The sequence below is a fragment of the Emydura macquarii genome, unplaced genomic scaffold, assembly GCF_026122565.2.
Source record: "Emydura macquarii macquarii isolate MOO-44397 ecotype Brisbane River unplaced genomic scaffold, CSIRO-AGI_Emac_v2 contig_2452, whole genome shotgun sequence".
Taxonomy (NCBI): domain Eukaryota; kingdom Metazoa; phylum Chordata; order Testudines; family Chelidae; genus Emydura; species Emydura macquarii.
In genome coordinates, this window is record NW_027132589.1 from 3,188,482 (window position 1) to 3,207,295 (window position 18,814).

At 42.6% G+C, this 18,814-nt stretch overlaps 1 protein-coding gene across 3 annotated transcripts in view; it reads right to left on the minus strand.

Annotated features, from left to right (window-relative positions):
• Positions 1-18,814, minus strand: part of LYRM4 (LYR motif containing 4) — a 148,922-nt gene that overhangs the window by 97,881 nt on the left and 32,227 nt on the right. For all 3 annotated transcript variants that reach the window (XR_010922472.1, XR_010922473.1, XM_067562626.1), the window contains exon 2: positions 352-472. Coding sequence is in view for 1 of the 3 variants with exons in the window: in XM_067562626.1 (XP_067418727.1) it covers positions 352-472 (121 nt within the window). In the remaining 2 variants the exon portion in view is untranslated. The remainder of the gene's footprint in view (positions 1-351; positions 473-18,814) is intronic.

Sequence of the window (18,814 nt, forward strand, 5' to 3'; positions counted from 1 at the left end):
TAAGAGAGCAAGAGAAAACCCAATACAGGGGGAAGCAAAGGACAAACACATTGTGGCAGTGGACTGAAGAGCAAAAAAAAGAACAGCAAGGGAGTTTAGAGAACAGTACATAGAATCTTGACAGCAAATCCCATTAGTACTAATGGCTCATGATTAAATCCCTACAATCAAGGAGAACTGAATACTGTGACAGTCACTTACTCACTCAGCCTCCTCCCATTTGTGCATAGTATTACTGTACAGGATCTCTCCTTTCTGTAAACTGGCATGGGATTTACAACTTTATGGGAGAACATGTAATTCAGCTTTTTACAATTCTTAAATAAATTAGATGAAATAAAGCATGCCCACCTGCCGACGAATAATCTCTAGTTTTGTTCTTCCTTCATTCAATAATGTTTGTATTTCTTCTGAATCCTTTAAATGTTTGTTTTCTCTGAAGGCATCTCTTATCCTTCTGATGGCATATGTTCTAAACATGGTTAAAAAAGAAAAAAAACCACCCATAAGTATGTGAGTTTTGACATCTAAACAATTTTTAAAGTGTTTGGCTACAGCAGTAAGTGTTGTTGAGGCCATTTACAAACAATTGCACATGCTAATCTTCCATTTATCTCTTCTGACTTTATAGCCTCTCTGTTCAGATTCAATTCTATCATGCCCTAGTTGACACTATAAAGCAGTAACCAGGGCCTTTAACTATAAAAGCAGCTTTCCTAGAACTTAATATGGAAGAACTTGGTGCTTCACATTCTTCAGGTTTTTTCATGTGTACATCATCTCTGAGATGTATAAGCATTTCTCCAATCCAACAGACTGGGAATGTGATTGCAGATTATAAACATATGGTGGAATCACAAGTAAATGGCAGAATTACTCTTCTACACAGCCTTACTCAATGTGTGGAAAGAAGATGGTGATTTCATCACCGGAAACATTAACAATAGCAAGAGAAATATAGAAAGCCCTGATGATGTCTAAACTTTCTTCACCAAGGCTGGTGTTTTTTAAAAGTTAAGTCAACTACCAGGAGGGTCTTATCACATGCTCTCTGGTTACTTTTTTTAAAATATCAAAGGTCTCTTTTTAATAATATGAGAGGCCACAAGAAAAGTCCAATCATTATTGCTCTGCCTGTTACTGCTATTAAGATGCAGTACTGTTTGGCACTATTGCTATTAAGATGCAATACCGTTTGGCACTAAAAAGAACAAGCCTGAAGTAGCACAATAGCACTACTTCTGCTGGATGCTAAATTATGAGTGCTACAGAGCACAAGGACATTTCAGTTGGTCAATCTCTTTTCTTGTCATATCAACCACAAGAGTGATTTGAATCAGTGCACTGATTCTTGTTCCTGGCATTCCAAGGGTCATCAGGCACAATGCTAACCACTGAATACATCAATTTGTAGCCTGAAAATCCCCAAAGGTGGGCTGCTGAATCAACCATTCAAAAGAGGAAGTTACTCACCTTGTGCAGTAACGATAGTTCTTTGAGATGTGTTCCCTATGGGTGTTCCACTGTAGTGTCCCTATGGGTGCCCAACTGTATGTGTGTCGGTGTCCCCACACTGCTGATCGGAGAACTTTGGTAGAGGACTGTCCTGTCCACGCATGTGCTGCTCCCTGCCTGCCACGAGGCTAGCCAGGGTTCGTGGGCATTCTCTCCTCAGCTCCTTGTCTACCACAGAGTCAACTACTAGAACTCCAAAGTAGAGGGAGGAGGGCAGGTTATGGAACAACCACAGCGTCACACACCTCGAAGAACCTCCATGACTGCACAAGGTGAGTAACTTCCTCTTCTTCTTTGAGTAGTGTCCCTATGGGGGATCCACTGTAGATGGCTCCTGAGCAATGCCCACCACTGGAACCTGGGACTTTGTATCAGATTTGACTCCAGATGATAGTACTGTGGTACCAAATTTGGCATCCGCTGCTGAATCCACCAGGATAGCGTAGTGTTCTGCAAAGGTGTGTGTAGATCATAGAATTGGAAGGGACCTCAGGAGGTCATCTAGTCCAACCCCCTGCTCAAAGCAGGACTAACCTCAGCTAAATGATCCCACAGAGGGTTTTGTCAAGCTACAGCTTAAAAACCTCTAAAGATGGAGATTCCATCACCTCTCTAGGTAACCCATTCCAGTGCTTCACCACCCTCCTACTGAAAAACTTTTTCCTAATATCCAACCTAGACCTCCCCCACTGTAACTTGAGACCGTTGCTCCTTGTTCTGTCATCTGCCACCACTGAGAACAGCCTAGCTCCATCCTCCCTGGAACCCCCTTTCAGGTAGTTAAAGGCTGCTATCAAATCCCCCCTCATTCTTCTCTTCTGCAGACTAAACAAGCCTAATTCCCTCAGCCTCTCCCCATAAGTCTTGTGCTCCATCCCCTTAATCATTTTTGTTGCCCTCCACTGGATTCTCTCCAACTTCTCCACATCCTTTTTGCAGAGGGGGGCCCAAACTGGACACAATACTCCAAATGTGGCCTCACCAATGCCGAATAGAGGGGAATAATCACTTCCCGCGATCTGCTGGCAATGCTCCTCCTAATGCAGCCCAATATGCTATTGGCCTTCTTGGCAACCAGGGTACACTGCTAACTCACATCCAGCTTCTTATCCACTGTTACCCCCAGGTCCTTTTCTGCAGAACTGCTGCCTAGATCGTTGGTCCCCAGTCCGTAGCTGTGCATGGGATTCTTCCATCCTACGTGCAGGACTCTGCACTTGTCCTTGTTGAACCTCATCAGATTTCTTTTGGCCCAACCCTCCAGTTTGTTGAGGACCTGCTCCATGATTTTTCCAGGGATTGAGGTGAGGCTGACAGGTCTGTAGTTCTCTGGATCCTCTTTCCTCCCTTTCTTGAAGATGGGCACTATATTTGCTTTTTTGCAGTCATCAAGGACCTCCCCCAATTGCCACGAGCTTTCAAAGATAATAGCCAATGGCTCTGAAATCACATCAGCCAACTCCCTCAGCACCCTCAGGTGCATGGCATCTGGCCCCATTGACTTGTGTATATCCAATCTTTCTAAATAGTCTTGGACCTGTTCCTTCAGCACTGCGGGATGTTCACCTCCTTCCCATTCTGTGCTGCCCAGTGCAGTAGTCTGGGAGCTGACCTTGTCTGTGAAGACAGAGGCAAAAAAGGCATTGAGTACCTCAGCTTTCTCCACATCCTCCGTCACTAGGTTGCCTCCCCCATTCTGTAAGGGGCCCACACTTTCCCTAATCTTCCTCTTGTTGGTAACATACCTGTAGGAACCCTTCTTGTTCCCCTTCACGTCCCTTGCTAGCTGCAACTGTAATTGTGCTTTGGCCTTCTGGATTTCAGTCCTGCATGTTTGATCAGTATTTTTATAATCCTCCCTAGTCATCTGACCAAGCTTCCACTTCTTGTAAGCTTCTTTTTTGTGTTTAAGTTCACCAAAGACTTCTTTGTTAAGCCAAGCTGGAGGCCTACCGTATTTGCAATTCTTTCTGCACATTGGGATGATTTGTTCCTGTGCCCTCAATAAGGTTTCTTTAAAATACAGCCAGCTCTCTTGGATTCCTGTCACCCTCATATTAGCCTCCCAGGGAATCCTGCCCATCAGTCTGCTTTTCTGAAGTCCATGGTCCGTATCCTACTGTTCTCCTTTCTTCCTTTTGTCAGGATCCTGAACTCGACCAACCTGCTGCCTAGGCTGCCACCCACTTCTACTTCCCCTACCAAATCTTCCCTGTTTGTGAGCAGCAGCAGGTCAAGAGAAGCACGGCCCCTAGTTGGTGCTCCAGCACTTGCATCAGGAAGTTGTCTGCAACACTATCCAAAAACTTCCTGGATTGTTTGTGCTCTGCTGTATTGCTCTTCCAGCAGATGTCAGGGTGATTGAAGTCCCCCATGAGAATCAGGTCCTATGAACTGGAAACTTTCCCAAGTTGACTGAAGAAAGCCTCATCTACCTCGTCCTCCTGGTCTGGTGGTCTGTAACAGACACCCACCACAACATCACCCTTATTGTTCTTGCTTCTAAGCTTAACCCAGAGACTCTCCACTGGCTTATCTCCAGTTTCATAGTGGAGCTCAGAGCAATCATGGAGCTCTCTTACATACAGTGCAACTCCTCCACCCTTTTGCCCCTGCCTGTCCTTCCTGAACAGTTTATACCCATCCATGACAGTGCTCCAGTCGTGTGAGTTCTCCACCAAGTCACAGTTATTCCAATCATGTCGTAGTTTCTTGACTGTGCCAGGACTTCCAGTTCCTCCTGCTTGTTTCCCAGGTTTCTTGCATTTGTGTATTGGCACTTGAGATAACTAGCCGATTACCGTACTTTCTCAGTATGAATCAGAGAGCCTCCCCTGTTGCTCCTTCCAGATGCGTAGGTAGCTGCTCAGGGATACCCTTGGAGAAGGCAAAGGATGAGGAGACTGAGCTCACAGAAAGCGTGAGTATTGAAGATGGGGGAGCTACCTTATGCAATTGGTAACAGAGCTTAATACAGCTGGAGACCCAGTTAGAGAGTGTCTGAACTGAGATTGCTGTGCCTTTTGACCTATCTGCAATGGATAGGAAAAGTCTTGGGGATTTCATGAAAGCCCTTGTCTTGTCCAAATAGAAGGCAAAGGCTTTTCCCATGTTGAGCGTATGGAGGATGACTTCCCTATTATCCTTATGAGGTTTGGAATAAAAGACTTGAAGCTGAATAAGCGGATTCATGAGAAATGCAGAAGTTACCTTGGGAAGGAACTTTGGATGTGGTCTAAGTGTGACCTTGTCTGGGAAGAACAAGGTAAAAGGGGGGGGATGCGCCACCAAAGCTGCTTTCTCCCCTATCCTTCTGGCAGAGGTGATGGCGATGAACACCTTCTTCATGGAAAGGTGAGTTAGTGAACAAGTGGTCATTGGTTCAAATGGATCTAGTCAGTCCTTTTAACACTAGGTTGAGATCCCTTTGGAGAGTGGGGAGCCTGGGTTGGGGGAAGAGGTTTGCTATGCCCTTAAGAAACCTCCTCATAATCAGGTGGGAAAAGATTGATTATCCTTCTACCTTCTGGTGGAAGGTTGCAACTGCTGCCAGATGTACTTTCAGTGAACTAATAGAGAGTTCCGACTTCTTTAAAGCCAACAGGTAGTCTAAGACAACTGATAGGGTGCCTGCAATAAGGGTGACACCCCTGGGCTGACACCAGATCTGGAACCTCCTCCATTTCTGAAGGTAGGTATGATGAGTAATTTCTTTTCTACTTTGTAACAGCATCTCCTGTACCTGTTCAGAGCAAGATGTCTCTATGTGCTGGAACCATAAAGAAGCCATGCTTTGAGTCGCAGAATCTGCAAACTGGGATGGAGAGCGCATCTCTTGTTCTGCGACAGGAGATAAGGACTGACTGGGAGAGTCATCGGTGGACATAATGCCAGCTGTGACAGGTATGTCTGTTTCGGCCAGGTGGGAGCAATCAGTATGATGTTTGCTTTCTTTCTTATTTTCAACAGGATCTTCAGTAATAGAAAAAATGGGGGAAAGGAGTAAAGAAGGCCCTTGTCCCAAGGAAGGAGAAAAGCATATCCCATGGAATGTCATTCGAGACTCGCTCTGGAGCAGTACTGTGGACATTTCTTGTTCTGGTAAATAGAGAACAGTTCTACTACTGGTGTCCCCCCAGTTAGAATATGTTGTGTAGTATTACCGACACATTCATGATGGTGTGGGAATTTGTGGCTGAGACTGTTGACCGTCATGTTGTGTATTCCTGGTAGGTAGGCTGCTGATATTAGGATGTTGTAGGAGATGCACCAGTTCCATAGTTTAAGTGCCTATATGCACAAGGAATGAAACATGGCACCTCCCTGTCGCTTTATGTAATACATACAGGCCATGTTGTCTGTCATGACCCTTGTGTATGTGTCTTTGATCAGTGGGAAGAAGTGAGCACATGTGTTTCTGACCGCTCTGAGCTCAAGGAGATTGATGTGAAGGCATGTCTCTGTTGGGGACTGTTTGCCCAGTGCTGTGCGACCACTGAGATATGCACCCCATCCTATGAGGGATGCATCTGTGGAGTCAGGAGTAGAGATGGGGAAGACTGAGCAAATGGGATTTCCATATGGACGTTTGCTGGATCCTTCCACCAATCCAAGGAGAGCATGACTGACGCTGGTGGGCATTGATAGAAGTTTGCTTGTATTGTCTCTTTTCAGCCTGTAAACGAAACTGAACAATGCTTGGAGGCATCTCATGCGTAATCTGGCATGAGCAACAATCGATGTGCCCACAGCCATGTGCCCCAGAACATAGAGGCAATGTCTGGCTGAAATTTGGGGGCTGGATTGTACTGTCTCTATCAATGAGGAGAGACTGAGAAATCTGTGATATGTCAGGAGCACTTTTCCCTGAGAGGAGTCGAGGTCAGCTCCTATGAATTCTAGCCTCTGTACCGGTGTTAAAGTCATTTTTTATTTGTTGATCTGTAGGCCCAATTCATAAACAGGTCCCGTGTGGCCTGAATGACTCTTTGGGCCACTGCAAAGTACCATGCCTTGAGAAGATAATCAGTGTCACGATAAATCATAATGCCTTGAGAGTGCAAGTGGGCCGCCACTAGTGAAAGGACTTTGTAGAATACCTTGGGGCCGATGAGAGGCCGAAAGAGAGTACCCTGTACTGGCAGTGGTCCTGGCCCAGTGTGAATCTGAAGTAACACCTGTGACTCAGCATGATGGAAATGTGGACGTATGCATCTTGAAGGTCGAGGGCCGAGAACTAATCTCCTTCCTCTAATGCTGTGAATGACTGTTGAAAAGGTGACCATCTTGAATTTCCGCACTTTAACGTATCTGTTGAGTGCTCTGAGGTCCAGTATGGGTCTCCAGCCTCCCTTTTTCTTTGTTATCAGGAAATAGACAGAGTAGAAGCCTTTGCCTTTGAAGTGTACAGGCACAAGTTCTATAGCTCTATGCTGAGGAGACGGTTTACCTTTTGATGTAGTAGACTCATGAGAAGGGTCTCTAAAGGAGGACGGGGAAGGATTTTTGGAAGGGAGGAAAAATGGATGGCATATCCATTCTGGATAATCTCCAGTACCCACTTGTTGGAGGTTATCTGGTTATCTGTTTCCAGGTGCTGCAGAGTGGGGTAAGATGGTCTCTGAAGGATGGGCAAGGTCTTCCAACGTCAGGTTGCAAGTAGAGTGTTCTACTGGCTCCTCAACAACCCCATCAAAACTGATGCTTCAAGGTGGAATGCTGAGATGCAGTCAATTGGGGTACTGATTGCTTTCACCTAGAGAACCTCGGTTTCTTCCTCTGCGGCTCATAAGTTCTTTGTGATGAGTACTGAGATGTGCACTGTGATGACCGGGCTTAAATGGTGGCTGTGGGCTGTATTTTCTCTTGTAGGCTGGCATGTACATCCCTAGGGATCGAAGAGTTGCCTGCGAATCCTTCAAAGTGTGAAGAGATGCATCAGTCTTCTTGGAGAATAACTTCATCCCTTCAAAAGGAAGGTCCTGCACCGTGGTTTGGACCTCTTTAGGGAAGTCAAACAAATGCAGCCACAAAGTTCGTTTCATAACAGTGGCCTTGGAAATAGAATGTGCCGCCATGTCAGCTACATCTAATGCGGACTGAAGAGATGTTTTAGCCACCAGCTGGTCCTCATTGTTTATGGCCTTGAATTGGTCTTTATGGGAGTCCAGAAACTGTTCAATAAAGGGAGTTTCATATAATTCTGATAGCTATATTTTGCCAACATGGCCTGGTAATTTGCTACGCGGAACTGGAGAGTTGCTGATGAACATGCCTTCCTGCCAAACTGGTCCCTAAATTCCCGCCTTGATCATATGGGGTGGATTTAGACTGGTGCTGGCAGTCCCTAGAATTAACCACATCCACAGCGATGTACTTAGGAGACAGGTAGGAAAACAGAAATTCCATGTCCTTTACCAGCACGTTTACTTTCGGCAGGACGGACACAGGGGGTCTGCCATATGACTTTGGCAGGGTTCAGGAGTGTCTCATTAACTGGGAGGGCCACTCTAGCAGAGGTAGAAGAATGAAAATGTCCACCAATTTGTGGTGAGGCTCAGTCACTTCCTGCAACTGTATTTTCACCCCATGAGCTACGTCCTGGAATGATTTAAAATCAGCCATGGATGGAGGAAGGGGGTATCACCACCTCGCCCAGTGAGGATGACAAGAAATGAACTTGAGGAATGTCTTCCTCCTCTGCCCCAACGTCCTCTCCTGGCTGTTCAGGGGGTTATGAAGCCTTCAAAGCTGCAGCTGAAGGAGTGTGCCTCCTTGCCTGTTGATATACCATGCTAGGGGACCAGTAGGCTTGTTGCCTCTGAGCCTGCCAAGGGTCCCAGTATGGCCATTGAGGGTAGAGAGCTGGTGGCTAGTATCACGATTAGGGTCAGGTGAACAATATGTCTGGTGCCCACAGTGAGATTGGGTCCCATATGGTGGGTAAGAAGAGCAGTGGGAACCCAAGTCCTCACTCACTTTCCCACTCCAAAGATGAGAAAGGTGGTGCGTGGTAGGGAGATGTCGGCAAGTCCAATGCTCTGGGAGAACTTGGTGCCGGGGCCCGGGACCGAGTAGGGGGTGAGAGATCCATTGCACACTGAAAATCCAGCAGTGCAGATAATGATGGTACCGGTGGTGAATGTCGGTACCAAGAGGCTTGCACTGATGAAGTCGGAGATGTAGACCTGGCTGTTGGTGCCATGAGCACCGGGGTCAGTGCTGATGTCCGTGCCAACGTAGCCTTCCCCAGGATGGATCTTCTATGCCTTTCATGCCCCCATGGTACTGGTGGTACTTAGCTCGTGCACATCGGGTCTTGGGCAGACCAACTTACTCTGTCGGATTGGTACCTGGGTACCAGTATTAGGTGGCTTCAGCACTGTTGGTACCAATGATACTGATGGAGCCAGAGATTGTTTCTGGCTCGATCAGGGCTTGCTGCAGGGACTCATAGACCTTTTCTTAGCGGCCTTAAGTGAGTGGCTCATCTCTTTGGGATCACCTGCCTTTGAAGTAGGTGGTTGCAGTGAGAGTTCTCACCAGGATTCCAGGGGTTGAAGAACAGACTCCATGAGCAGGAGTTTGAGCCTTAACTCTCTGTCTTTCCTGGACCTGGGTTTTAATTGCTGGCACCAATCACAACTTTGTGATTGTGCTTTTCTCCCAGGCAGCAAATGCACTGTGAGTGCCCATCAGTCATTGGGATAGATGCCTTGCAACTGAGGCACTTTTTGGAGCCTGGAGAGCCAGGTATACTTCTGTCCAGGGGGATCCCATTCCACCAATTGGGACAGGAGGCAAACCTTTCCTTTTCTTACAGCCAACAAAAAACAAAAGAGATAACAAAAGAAAAAGCTTCAAGGGATGCTAAAATCAACAAAACGAAAGGGCATTAACGATCCGTGAACGGACAGCTATGCGCTCCATGTCTAGCCAGAAGCGGCTGAAAAGGAACTGAGGAGTGAATGCCTGTGCACACTGGCTGGCCTCCTGGCAGGCAGGGAGCAGCGCATGCATGGGCGATAAGGACGCTATCAAAGTTCTCCAATCAACAGCGCGGGGACGCAAACACACCTACAGTGAAGCACCATAGGGATTACTATTTGAAGAAGAAAGGTGATTTATTTTTCTTAACGTGGATTTTGCTTTCCACTCAAGGAACAGTACCCCTATTCCCACTAAAAGGTGGAAAAGAGGATGTGGCCTCTGTCCTTGCAAGGCAACACAGAAAAGTGTTCAAAACTTTAGACCCAAGGTCCATTAGAAACACAGATGATAATTCTCTCTCCTTTTTTAAAAGCCAATAAACAATTTTTATACTGTCCAATAAATCCCTTTACAAACACTAGATGGATTTCATTTTTTTGTTAAGAGACACTCCCAGTTGACCAGTGGATATTGTTATTACAGGCTTGCTTATAAATGTATTTGGTGCATGCTTATCATTTTCAGTTATGTTTGTAATTCACACTATTATCATCTATCACCATTTAAAATACCTCATATCAATATCTTTATCACAAAGTAAAACATTTTGCACAGAAAGAGAACGCCAATGAAAACTACTCCAATAGCTTAATATTTTCAAAGATTACTTTTCAATCTCGTACAACAGTGAAATGCAAGTTTCAGGTCCAACATTAAACTACCAGAAATCTGATTATTAACCCCTCCCTCCACTAAAAATAAAAAAAACCAAACAAACACAAAACCAACCAAAGAGAATATTCTTAAGAAAAAAGATTAACAACCAGCTTCACTACCATACCATTAGATGGTGCCAGCCAGCTCTTAATGCAGCTTCCATGAGGCGACTGACATATTTCTGTAAGAGCTCATAAATAATACATCTCAATCACAGGAGCCAGGGTGGTTATGGAGTGCCACCCTGCTGCCACAAACCAGCAGATGGTGTGTGCTTTTAATTAGGGCCCGTTCACCTATAATGTGACATGGGTGTGTATGTTGTTAATAGAATTTATTAAATATGGAAGCTCATTCTCTTTTGCAGCTGGTGTCCTAGCAAGATTTGAGGGGAAGCTGTTTAGTTATTCTGGGGCAGCTATAACTAAAAAATGTTGAGATTTAGTTTAATTTTGTCGCTTGATAATGAATGAATGGATAAGGAAAATGTTCTGCATAAAAGGTGTACGTGTGTTTAAATATATTCTAGCTCTTAAAAGGAAAAAAAAAGATCTGTTCAGTGGTGTGCTGGGAATGGTTGTTTGCTGGAAGATATTCAGTCCTAAAGTACACTTTCTATCTTTTTTAAAAACTGGTGTTTGTTATTGGTTTTTTGTTATTGGGTGTTATTCTGCAAACACTCATTCAAGTAACTGTACCAAGGTGAGTAGTCCCATTGATTTTAATGGGACTAATCATATGCATGTTTGTAAGCTCGGCTCCAGATTGTTTTTGCTCTTTTACATGTATGATGGATTCATTTTCTAGCTTTTCCACTCAATACACAAACTTAGTTGTTTAGAGAGAGAATGGATGTATTTTAGAACTGGCATAACAATTACGTTTACTGTGTAAATACTGTGTATGGCAAGAAACAAACCTGTCTGGGTAGTAGACTTGACTAAAGGATTACCCAGTATTATCTTTTCCTTCTCTAATTTCTATAAACCTTTATATCTGTTAGCCACCATTTTATATCCCAGTCCTGCAAAGACTTACAGACATGCGTAACTATAAGCACTTGAGTAACTCCAATTACTCAACTGGACTACTCAGATGCTTAAAATGAAACATGTACTTAAGCTTTTGCAAAATAATCTAAACATGCAAATACCTGTAGTAGGAAAACAAAATTTTGTTGCACTTTACTATTAAAGACTATATGAAGTCTATGGCAAAGCCAGGTATAGAACCTGTATCTCCTAACTTCCAATCCTGTACATTAAACATAAGGTCATCCTTTCTTCCTTTTGGGAGGTATAAGATAAACATAGTTTACAAATCCAACCCATTCTATTCTTCCAAGTTTTGTGTTAAAAAAAACAAAAAAACAAAAAAAACAGATTAACATTTCTTTTAGGCCTTCTCAATGTAACGTCTTCTACAAAAGATAAAAACGGATTGTTTTGTGCAGTCTCAGTTCTGAATCTTTATCCTCTTCTCATGCTCCTAAGTCCTAACAATGCTCATACAAAAATCCACTAGTAACACTATGGCTGCAGTACTGCTGCAGGTCTCTGAACAACTGAGCCCTCTTAAAATTATAGCAATACACATACTGTATGTAGCAAAAAACAAGGATATGCAGAAACATGGATAGCATATGCCCTCTCTTGCACACACTTGTTTTTCTCTTGAGAATAACTGCTCCAAGGAAATCCTTTTGTTTGGCTGATGGTGATTTGCAGACTGACTACTAATTATCATGATTACACTGATTCTCAATCCAAGCAGTATAATGCAGCACAAATTCATCTGTATTCGCAAATGGTTTACAAGATTTACAAGTGAGAGGGTAGAGTATCTGAATATCCTTAATAAATAATAATAAAAATAAACTCATCCACGCATAATAGTTATTTGCAGATATAATATCTCACACCTTTTCTTCCTGTTGATTCAAATGGTTCTTGCAGTATGTGCTAGATTGTCAGCCTGAGCAAGCATGTTTCAGAGATGTTACAGTTGCTGCAACAAAAATAGCACATTAACTGCAGTGCAATCTCTTGTATTAAAATGATCATAACGGGTGTTGAAACCATCACAACAAATTAACGCAGAAGGCCAGGAGAATAACAGAAAAAATATGGGAGGAAAAAAGGCAAAATTTGTCCACAGAAACTGCTGAGAGTCTATTCTAGATAAATTACACAAGGACAGAATTTTAACTCTCTTGGAATATTTTTTAATTTAATATTACAAATACCTCCTGAGATTATTCTAACAAAGAGATTAGATAACATTTTCTGTCCCCCATCCCGCCTGTTACTTTGTCCGATCAACAGCACTACGAATATACTCAGTTTCACTGTCTTCTTCTACATTCTCAATGTTTCCCTTTGTTTGAGTGGGACTTTTGTACAACAACAGTGGAGAAAAAAACTTCTTTAAAATAGGAAAATGAATGTAAAATCATAAAAATTGGCCCAGGGACTCAAGGGCAACAGTAGTACCTGAAACAACTACTTTTAACTTTTTTTTTTTTTTTTAAAGATAAACTACATTTCAAGTTCATTCTGTTCATTTAAAGCCATTAATTGCCAGTGTGATTGAGTGTTTTTATTGTCACCCTATAGACGGCCTGATTTTCAGAGGTGCCGATCACTTGCAGCTGCCATTTCCTTCACTGGAACCTATGGATGCTCAGCAACTGTGAAAATGGGAATTCAAGAGAGAAAGCTAGGAGAATAAGGGCATCTACGCTTATGGCACAACTGTGCCGCTGTAGTGTTTAGTAAAGATGCGACCCATGCTGAAGGGAGAGCTTCTCCCATTGGCATAGGTACTCCACCTCCCTGAGAAATGGTAGTTATATCAACGGGAGAAGCCCTCCTGTCGACATAGTGCTGGCTACACCAGGGGTTAGGTCAATATAACTGCGCTGCTCAGGGGTGTGGATTTGTACACACTTAAGAGATGTAGTTATACTGACATAAGTTTGTAGTGTAGACCAGAGCAATGACAGCTTCACAGGAGGAAGAAATTGCACTGTATCCATCTACCCCCCAAAAATGTTTTGCTGTTCAAATTGTTTACAGGTGATTATCCTGATGACATTCCAGTTCTTATACTTAGGCACCATTAAAACCCCAATCCAGCAAAGTAAGCGCAATTCAACAGCTGATATTATCCAAATGCATTCTGATTAAAGTTCAGTCTGCTGACACTTTGTTACAAAATGAGATTCTTCACAATGTAAACCAAGTTAGTAGAATAAAAGGATAAATTTATAGGATCATAGTTTCAAAGAACTGAAGCATCCCGATCCAGACTGTTTTTTATTATGTTTTTTATTTTTACTTATGCAAAGAAGCAGTGTCTGAAACTATTTTTTTTAAAAAAGTCATGTCAAACAATTGAATAAAGAATGACTTGCTTCTTTCTACGGTGTTCAATTGTCATATCGTCTGGAGTGGTTCATGACTGTGTCAACCTCAGGTCAGACTGTCAAGAAGCCGGGCAGAGACACCAAATTGGTTATGCATTCTATAATTAGATTTCACCAACCCAGTAACAAGTGTGAATGCCTAAAGCACTATAACAGTCTTACGACAGAATGACAAACAGTTCTCTTGGGCATGCCAGATCACAAAAGACTGAGGTGGCTTCTAGTCCCAAGGGGCCAGCCACTTACACCAGGTCAATTTGTATCTTAGATCTCTCATCGAAGACAATGCTTGTAGCCAATCCGGTCATTGGTGGTGAGTTATATGAGCCCGTGGTGCCCGGGTTCCACCAACATTGACGGTGGTGGGCCCGGCTCCACCAATATTTCTGTGGTGCTGGGGGGGGGGCGAGGTGGCCATGGAGGATGCAGAGCACAGCGGCCCCCAGCGCTCAGGGTGGCCCGGCCGTTCTGCCTCCTTCCCCTTCCCCACCCACTCAGTGGCAGGCCCCCCTCACAAGCTGTGCAGCGTGGCAGCAGCCGCTCCCCACTCCCAATCCTGCCCCTTCCCATGTGTGCCCAGCACCCTGGCCAGGAGCCACTTGCGGCCCAGCACTGCTTCCCCCTCCTGGGTCTACCCCTTTCCCCCGCCCCTCTCCCATGTGATGGCCAAGGCAGAGCACCACCAAAAATTTTATGAACCTGGCACCCATGAATCCTGTAATGACTAAGTTTCACAGACCTGAAGAAGAGCCCTGTATAAGCTTGAAAGCTTGTCTCTCTCTCTCCAAAAGAAGTTGGTTCAATAAAAGGTATTATCTCACCCACCCGGTCTCTCGAATATCCTAGGACCAACACAGCTACAACAACACTGCATACAGAAAACAGCCAGCACCATCTATCTATAAAGCCAACATAATCTGCTAATAAAGCCAGTTTAACTGGCTCAGGAAGGACACTAAGACAGAGGCAAAGAGCCAGCATAAAAGCTCCTAAATCATACATCCTCCTTGCTGTTGGTGTATCAAAAGAAATGGGGGCATGGTCAAAATGGGTTACACCGATCTTTGGCTGCATTTTCAGCACCCTGAGTCGTTTTGGGATGTCCTTTATTGCCAGATTTTTCAAGTTTTGGTTTGCTCAGGCACTGAAATATTAAGCCTGATGCTTTGGGTAGCAATTCTGCCTTCCTGTTCACACTGTTGTCCTTAGCCTAGTTACTGCTGTCTGTTGCAATTTTATTGTTATGTTTTTACCTTTGGGAAACTTATCCCCTCCCTGCTCCTGGGACTACTTATTCTTCAGAAATGAGTCTCCACTATAGATGGCCTCTTTAGAAGAGCTGGTTGGAAAATGCCAATTATTTTTTGTGGGACATTTCAAACACTTTGTTTTCAAAATTTCCTGCAAAAAATTTTAATGTTTTGGAAGTAAACTGAAACAGAAAATAGTTTTCAGTTAAAAAAAAAAAAATCTAAGTGGTCAAAAAGTTGTTTCAGTTAAAACATTTCATTCTGCTCTCATGCTCAGAGAAAGGAAAAATTACATATCTTCAATGCAAAATTACAAGATATCTTCATGCAGAAATCTCAGTCATTCGCTTCCCCTCACAGTTTGTTGGGGAGCCCTTCAGAGGGAATGTTTATCTTACACCTTGATGATTATTGTTCTGCCTTTTTGAGGCATTCATTTTTCAACCGTCACAAGTGTGAATGAGCACTGGGGTACTGCAGAACTACCAGAACTCATGCTTTTGCCTCACAGCACTGACTAAAAGTAACCTTTAGAGCTTGGGAAGTTACACCAAGAAGTCAGAACCAAGGAGTGAGAATTATGAAAAAAGATCTGTTCAGAGAAGCACAATTACAGCATAAGTAATTTTCCCGTAACCATTTCTGTATAGCTCTTTGAGATCCTTGAAAAAGAGGTTTTAAATAAGTGAAATGTATTTACTAACCAACAATCATCATCAGAATCTGCACTTCCAGGATTCTGCACTCAGTCTTTACTTCCAGGAATGGCAAAAGGTAGAAGGATATGAAGGCAGTTTTCAGGTAATTTTTCAGTGTCTTATTGAAATCACTTTATCATCCAAGTGTAGCGCTATTTTAACAGAAAATGCCATCCCTTCTCTACTTTACTGCAGATATGGTCTGCAATTGTCAAATACACAGAGTTAGTTGGTGACCACAAACCCTCAAGGAGAATGTGTAGATAAACAGAGATAGTCATTCTGCTCTATCCAGCATACACTGCTTCCCTGAAATACCTTCTGCGATTGCTACTGTCATGTAATTAACATCCAATTAAACCAAAATTATAATGAAGATAGTTAATAGTTTCAGTGCAGAGGTTTTAGGCCAAAGTCACTGCAGGTGAATGGCTACATAGGCGTTAAATCAGGTAGCAGCTGCACATAAGTAGAAAACATAGAGGGTGGTTGAAGATTAATGTGGAAAATAGTGCCAATGTAAATGCATTTCAAGATACAGTGTCATGGGCAATGGGCACTATCTACCAGTTTTAAAATCTTGGACAGCACTGGACAAACCAGTAGTAAAAGCAATTGTTTTCTCCTAATGCACCTGGATATTTACCTTAAAACTAACTTTTAAGTCTTCTCCTTTTGCTACTTTCTATAATGCAGCTCAGGTCACATCCTCCAAAAATAGCAGCTTCCAAGAAGTGAAGTCTGAACCACTGCCTGCTATAGAAATACTGAAATTGCAACAGGTATAGATCAGAAAATAATTGCTGTTTTGGGGTGTAGATATTCTTTTTATTAACAAATACTTATACAAGGTCAGATTGATTGATTGATCGATCTAACCTTGCATAAGTATTTGCTAATAAAAAGAGATTTGATCGATCGATCTATGTATCTACAGTTTTTCTTTAAGCCTTTGGCACAAAATATAAGAGGACTATTTGTTAAAATAGAGTGCAAAAAAACAAGTTGAAAACACTGGGCATAGGCACACTTATTTTTACCACACAGCACTTTTCCTTCAAAATAATTCTGGTCAAGTAATAATGTCAGAGAGTCTCAACATTTTGCTTTTGTGAATACTCAAAACATGCTAATGGTTTAAGTCATCTTCCAAAGGAGGCCTTATAAATGTGCTGACATTTCTCCTTGTCTATTATTGTGAGCAAAAATAATGTGTTAACAGAGTATATCACCGTTATAAGCCAACAGACTGCTAAAGATAATGGCATGGCTATTACAGATTGTTACTTAGAATAATCCAAAGCATTGGTGCAGAAGCAGTAAATTGTGATATAGAATCTGAACAAACAAAACAGACAGATCACATGGGAAGAGGCCTGAAGTTTAGAGAGTACGCAAGGCTTCATCAACAAAAGAAAAAGAGAGAGAGAGAGAGAACAAAATTACATTTCTCCAACTACCAACTAAAGTTGTATTTAAAACAATGAGATGGTGAGGAATAACTTATGTACTTAGTATCTTACCTATAGGAAATCCACTCTGGTGAGCAATTATAAAATCAAAAGATTTTCCAACTTTATCATGCTTTTACTTAGGGAGACACGGTGCAGAAGTGTGATGTGGAGAGAGGATGAAACATTTACCAATTCAGAAAAGATTTCCTTCTAAAAAACCTACTTTTAACATTTATATTTTGATTCTCTTCCCCCCCCCCCCCCCCACTGATACGTATGGTCTTGATATACTAAAAGTACTAGGATCTCAGTTCATATTGGCAAAACATGAATTAGAGGGAATTTGCTCAGCTGTACTTACATTTTAGAATTACATATAGTTAAAAAATTGAAAGCCTCGGGGATAAAAAGTCTGCTGAAGAGTCATTTCAAGTTAGCTGAAACTTTTATTGGGTGGCCAGGTATCGGTGCAGACTTGCAATATAACGAATTACTCCAAAAGAAAGGAATCTCTCTTTTTAGTATTTTGTATAGTTCCTAATACTTTAAAGTTTCATTAGAAGTCACCAGCAGGGACCAAATAGAAGCTTTAACAAACAAATATAAGAGTTACCCTATGCAAACATTTTAATGTAAAGTTAAATTTGAGAATTTAATATACAGTAGAATCTCAGAATTACGAATACCTTGGGAATGGAGGTTGTTTGTTAACTCTGAAATATTCATAACTCTGAACAAAATGTTATGGTTGTTCTTTCAAAATTTTACAACTGAATATTGAGTTTTGAAATTTTACTGTGCAGAAGAAAAATGCTGTTTTAGCCATCTTAATTTAAATGAAACAAGCACAGAAACAGTTTCCTTCCCTTGCCAAACCTTTTTTTAAACTTTCCCTTTATTTTTTAGTAGTTTATGTTTAACACAGTGCTGTACTGTACAATATTTGCTTTTTTTTGGGTTTCTGCTGCCTCATTGTGAGCTTCTGGTTCCAAATGAGGTGTAGTTGACTGATCAGTTAGTAACTCTGGTGTTTGTAACTCTGAGATTCTACTGTAAACAAAATCCCAGTCATGGCCAGCAACCACACCTAGATCTCCCCCAAGTACTCATATTTCACATTTAGGGATAGCATAGTGTCTTGTTGAACTTAATCCAGGAACAAGCAGAATGGTATAGGTGTAATTTTTTTTATTATTATTTTATTTATTCTTAGCAGAGCTCCAGCAGTTTGCTCTTCACTCTCAATGTTTCAACACTAGACAAACTTCCAGCTGTGCTGGGGCTCTCAAGTTACAATACAGTGAAGATATCTGGCTGTAATATAAAAACCAAGGTCTACTCATTGAACAAACACTTGGGGGAAAAAAAAGCCTCTTTTGAGCTGTGAGTGGGAAAATGTACATGGTCAGTTTGGGGTTTTCATTTAAAATAAAATATAATGAAATAATAAATCATGCAGAAGTGTCTTCCTGAATTTACTAACAGATGACACCTTCAGTGTTATTTTGCTTGTTAACGGTTTCCCAAGCAACTAAACTAACAAGCCACTGGTTAGTTTCACAGCTAATATACAGAACCCTGTGAGCAGCAGTGAAACTGCCAAGAAACTACTACTACCTACAGGGCTCAACAAATTTGTTTTGGAGCTAGGAGCCAGCCCAAAAATTAAGGAGCCAGACAACGTGGGCTCAGCGGCGGGGAGCCCTGGCCGGAGCCCAGCGGCCGCTCTCCACCCCGGCCCTGGCCCTGCCCCTCTCCCACAATGTGGGCCCAGTGGCGGGGCACCCTGGCTGCAGCGCAGCAGCCGCAATGCTCCCACCTCAC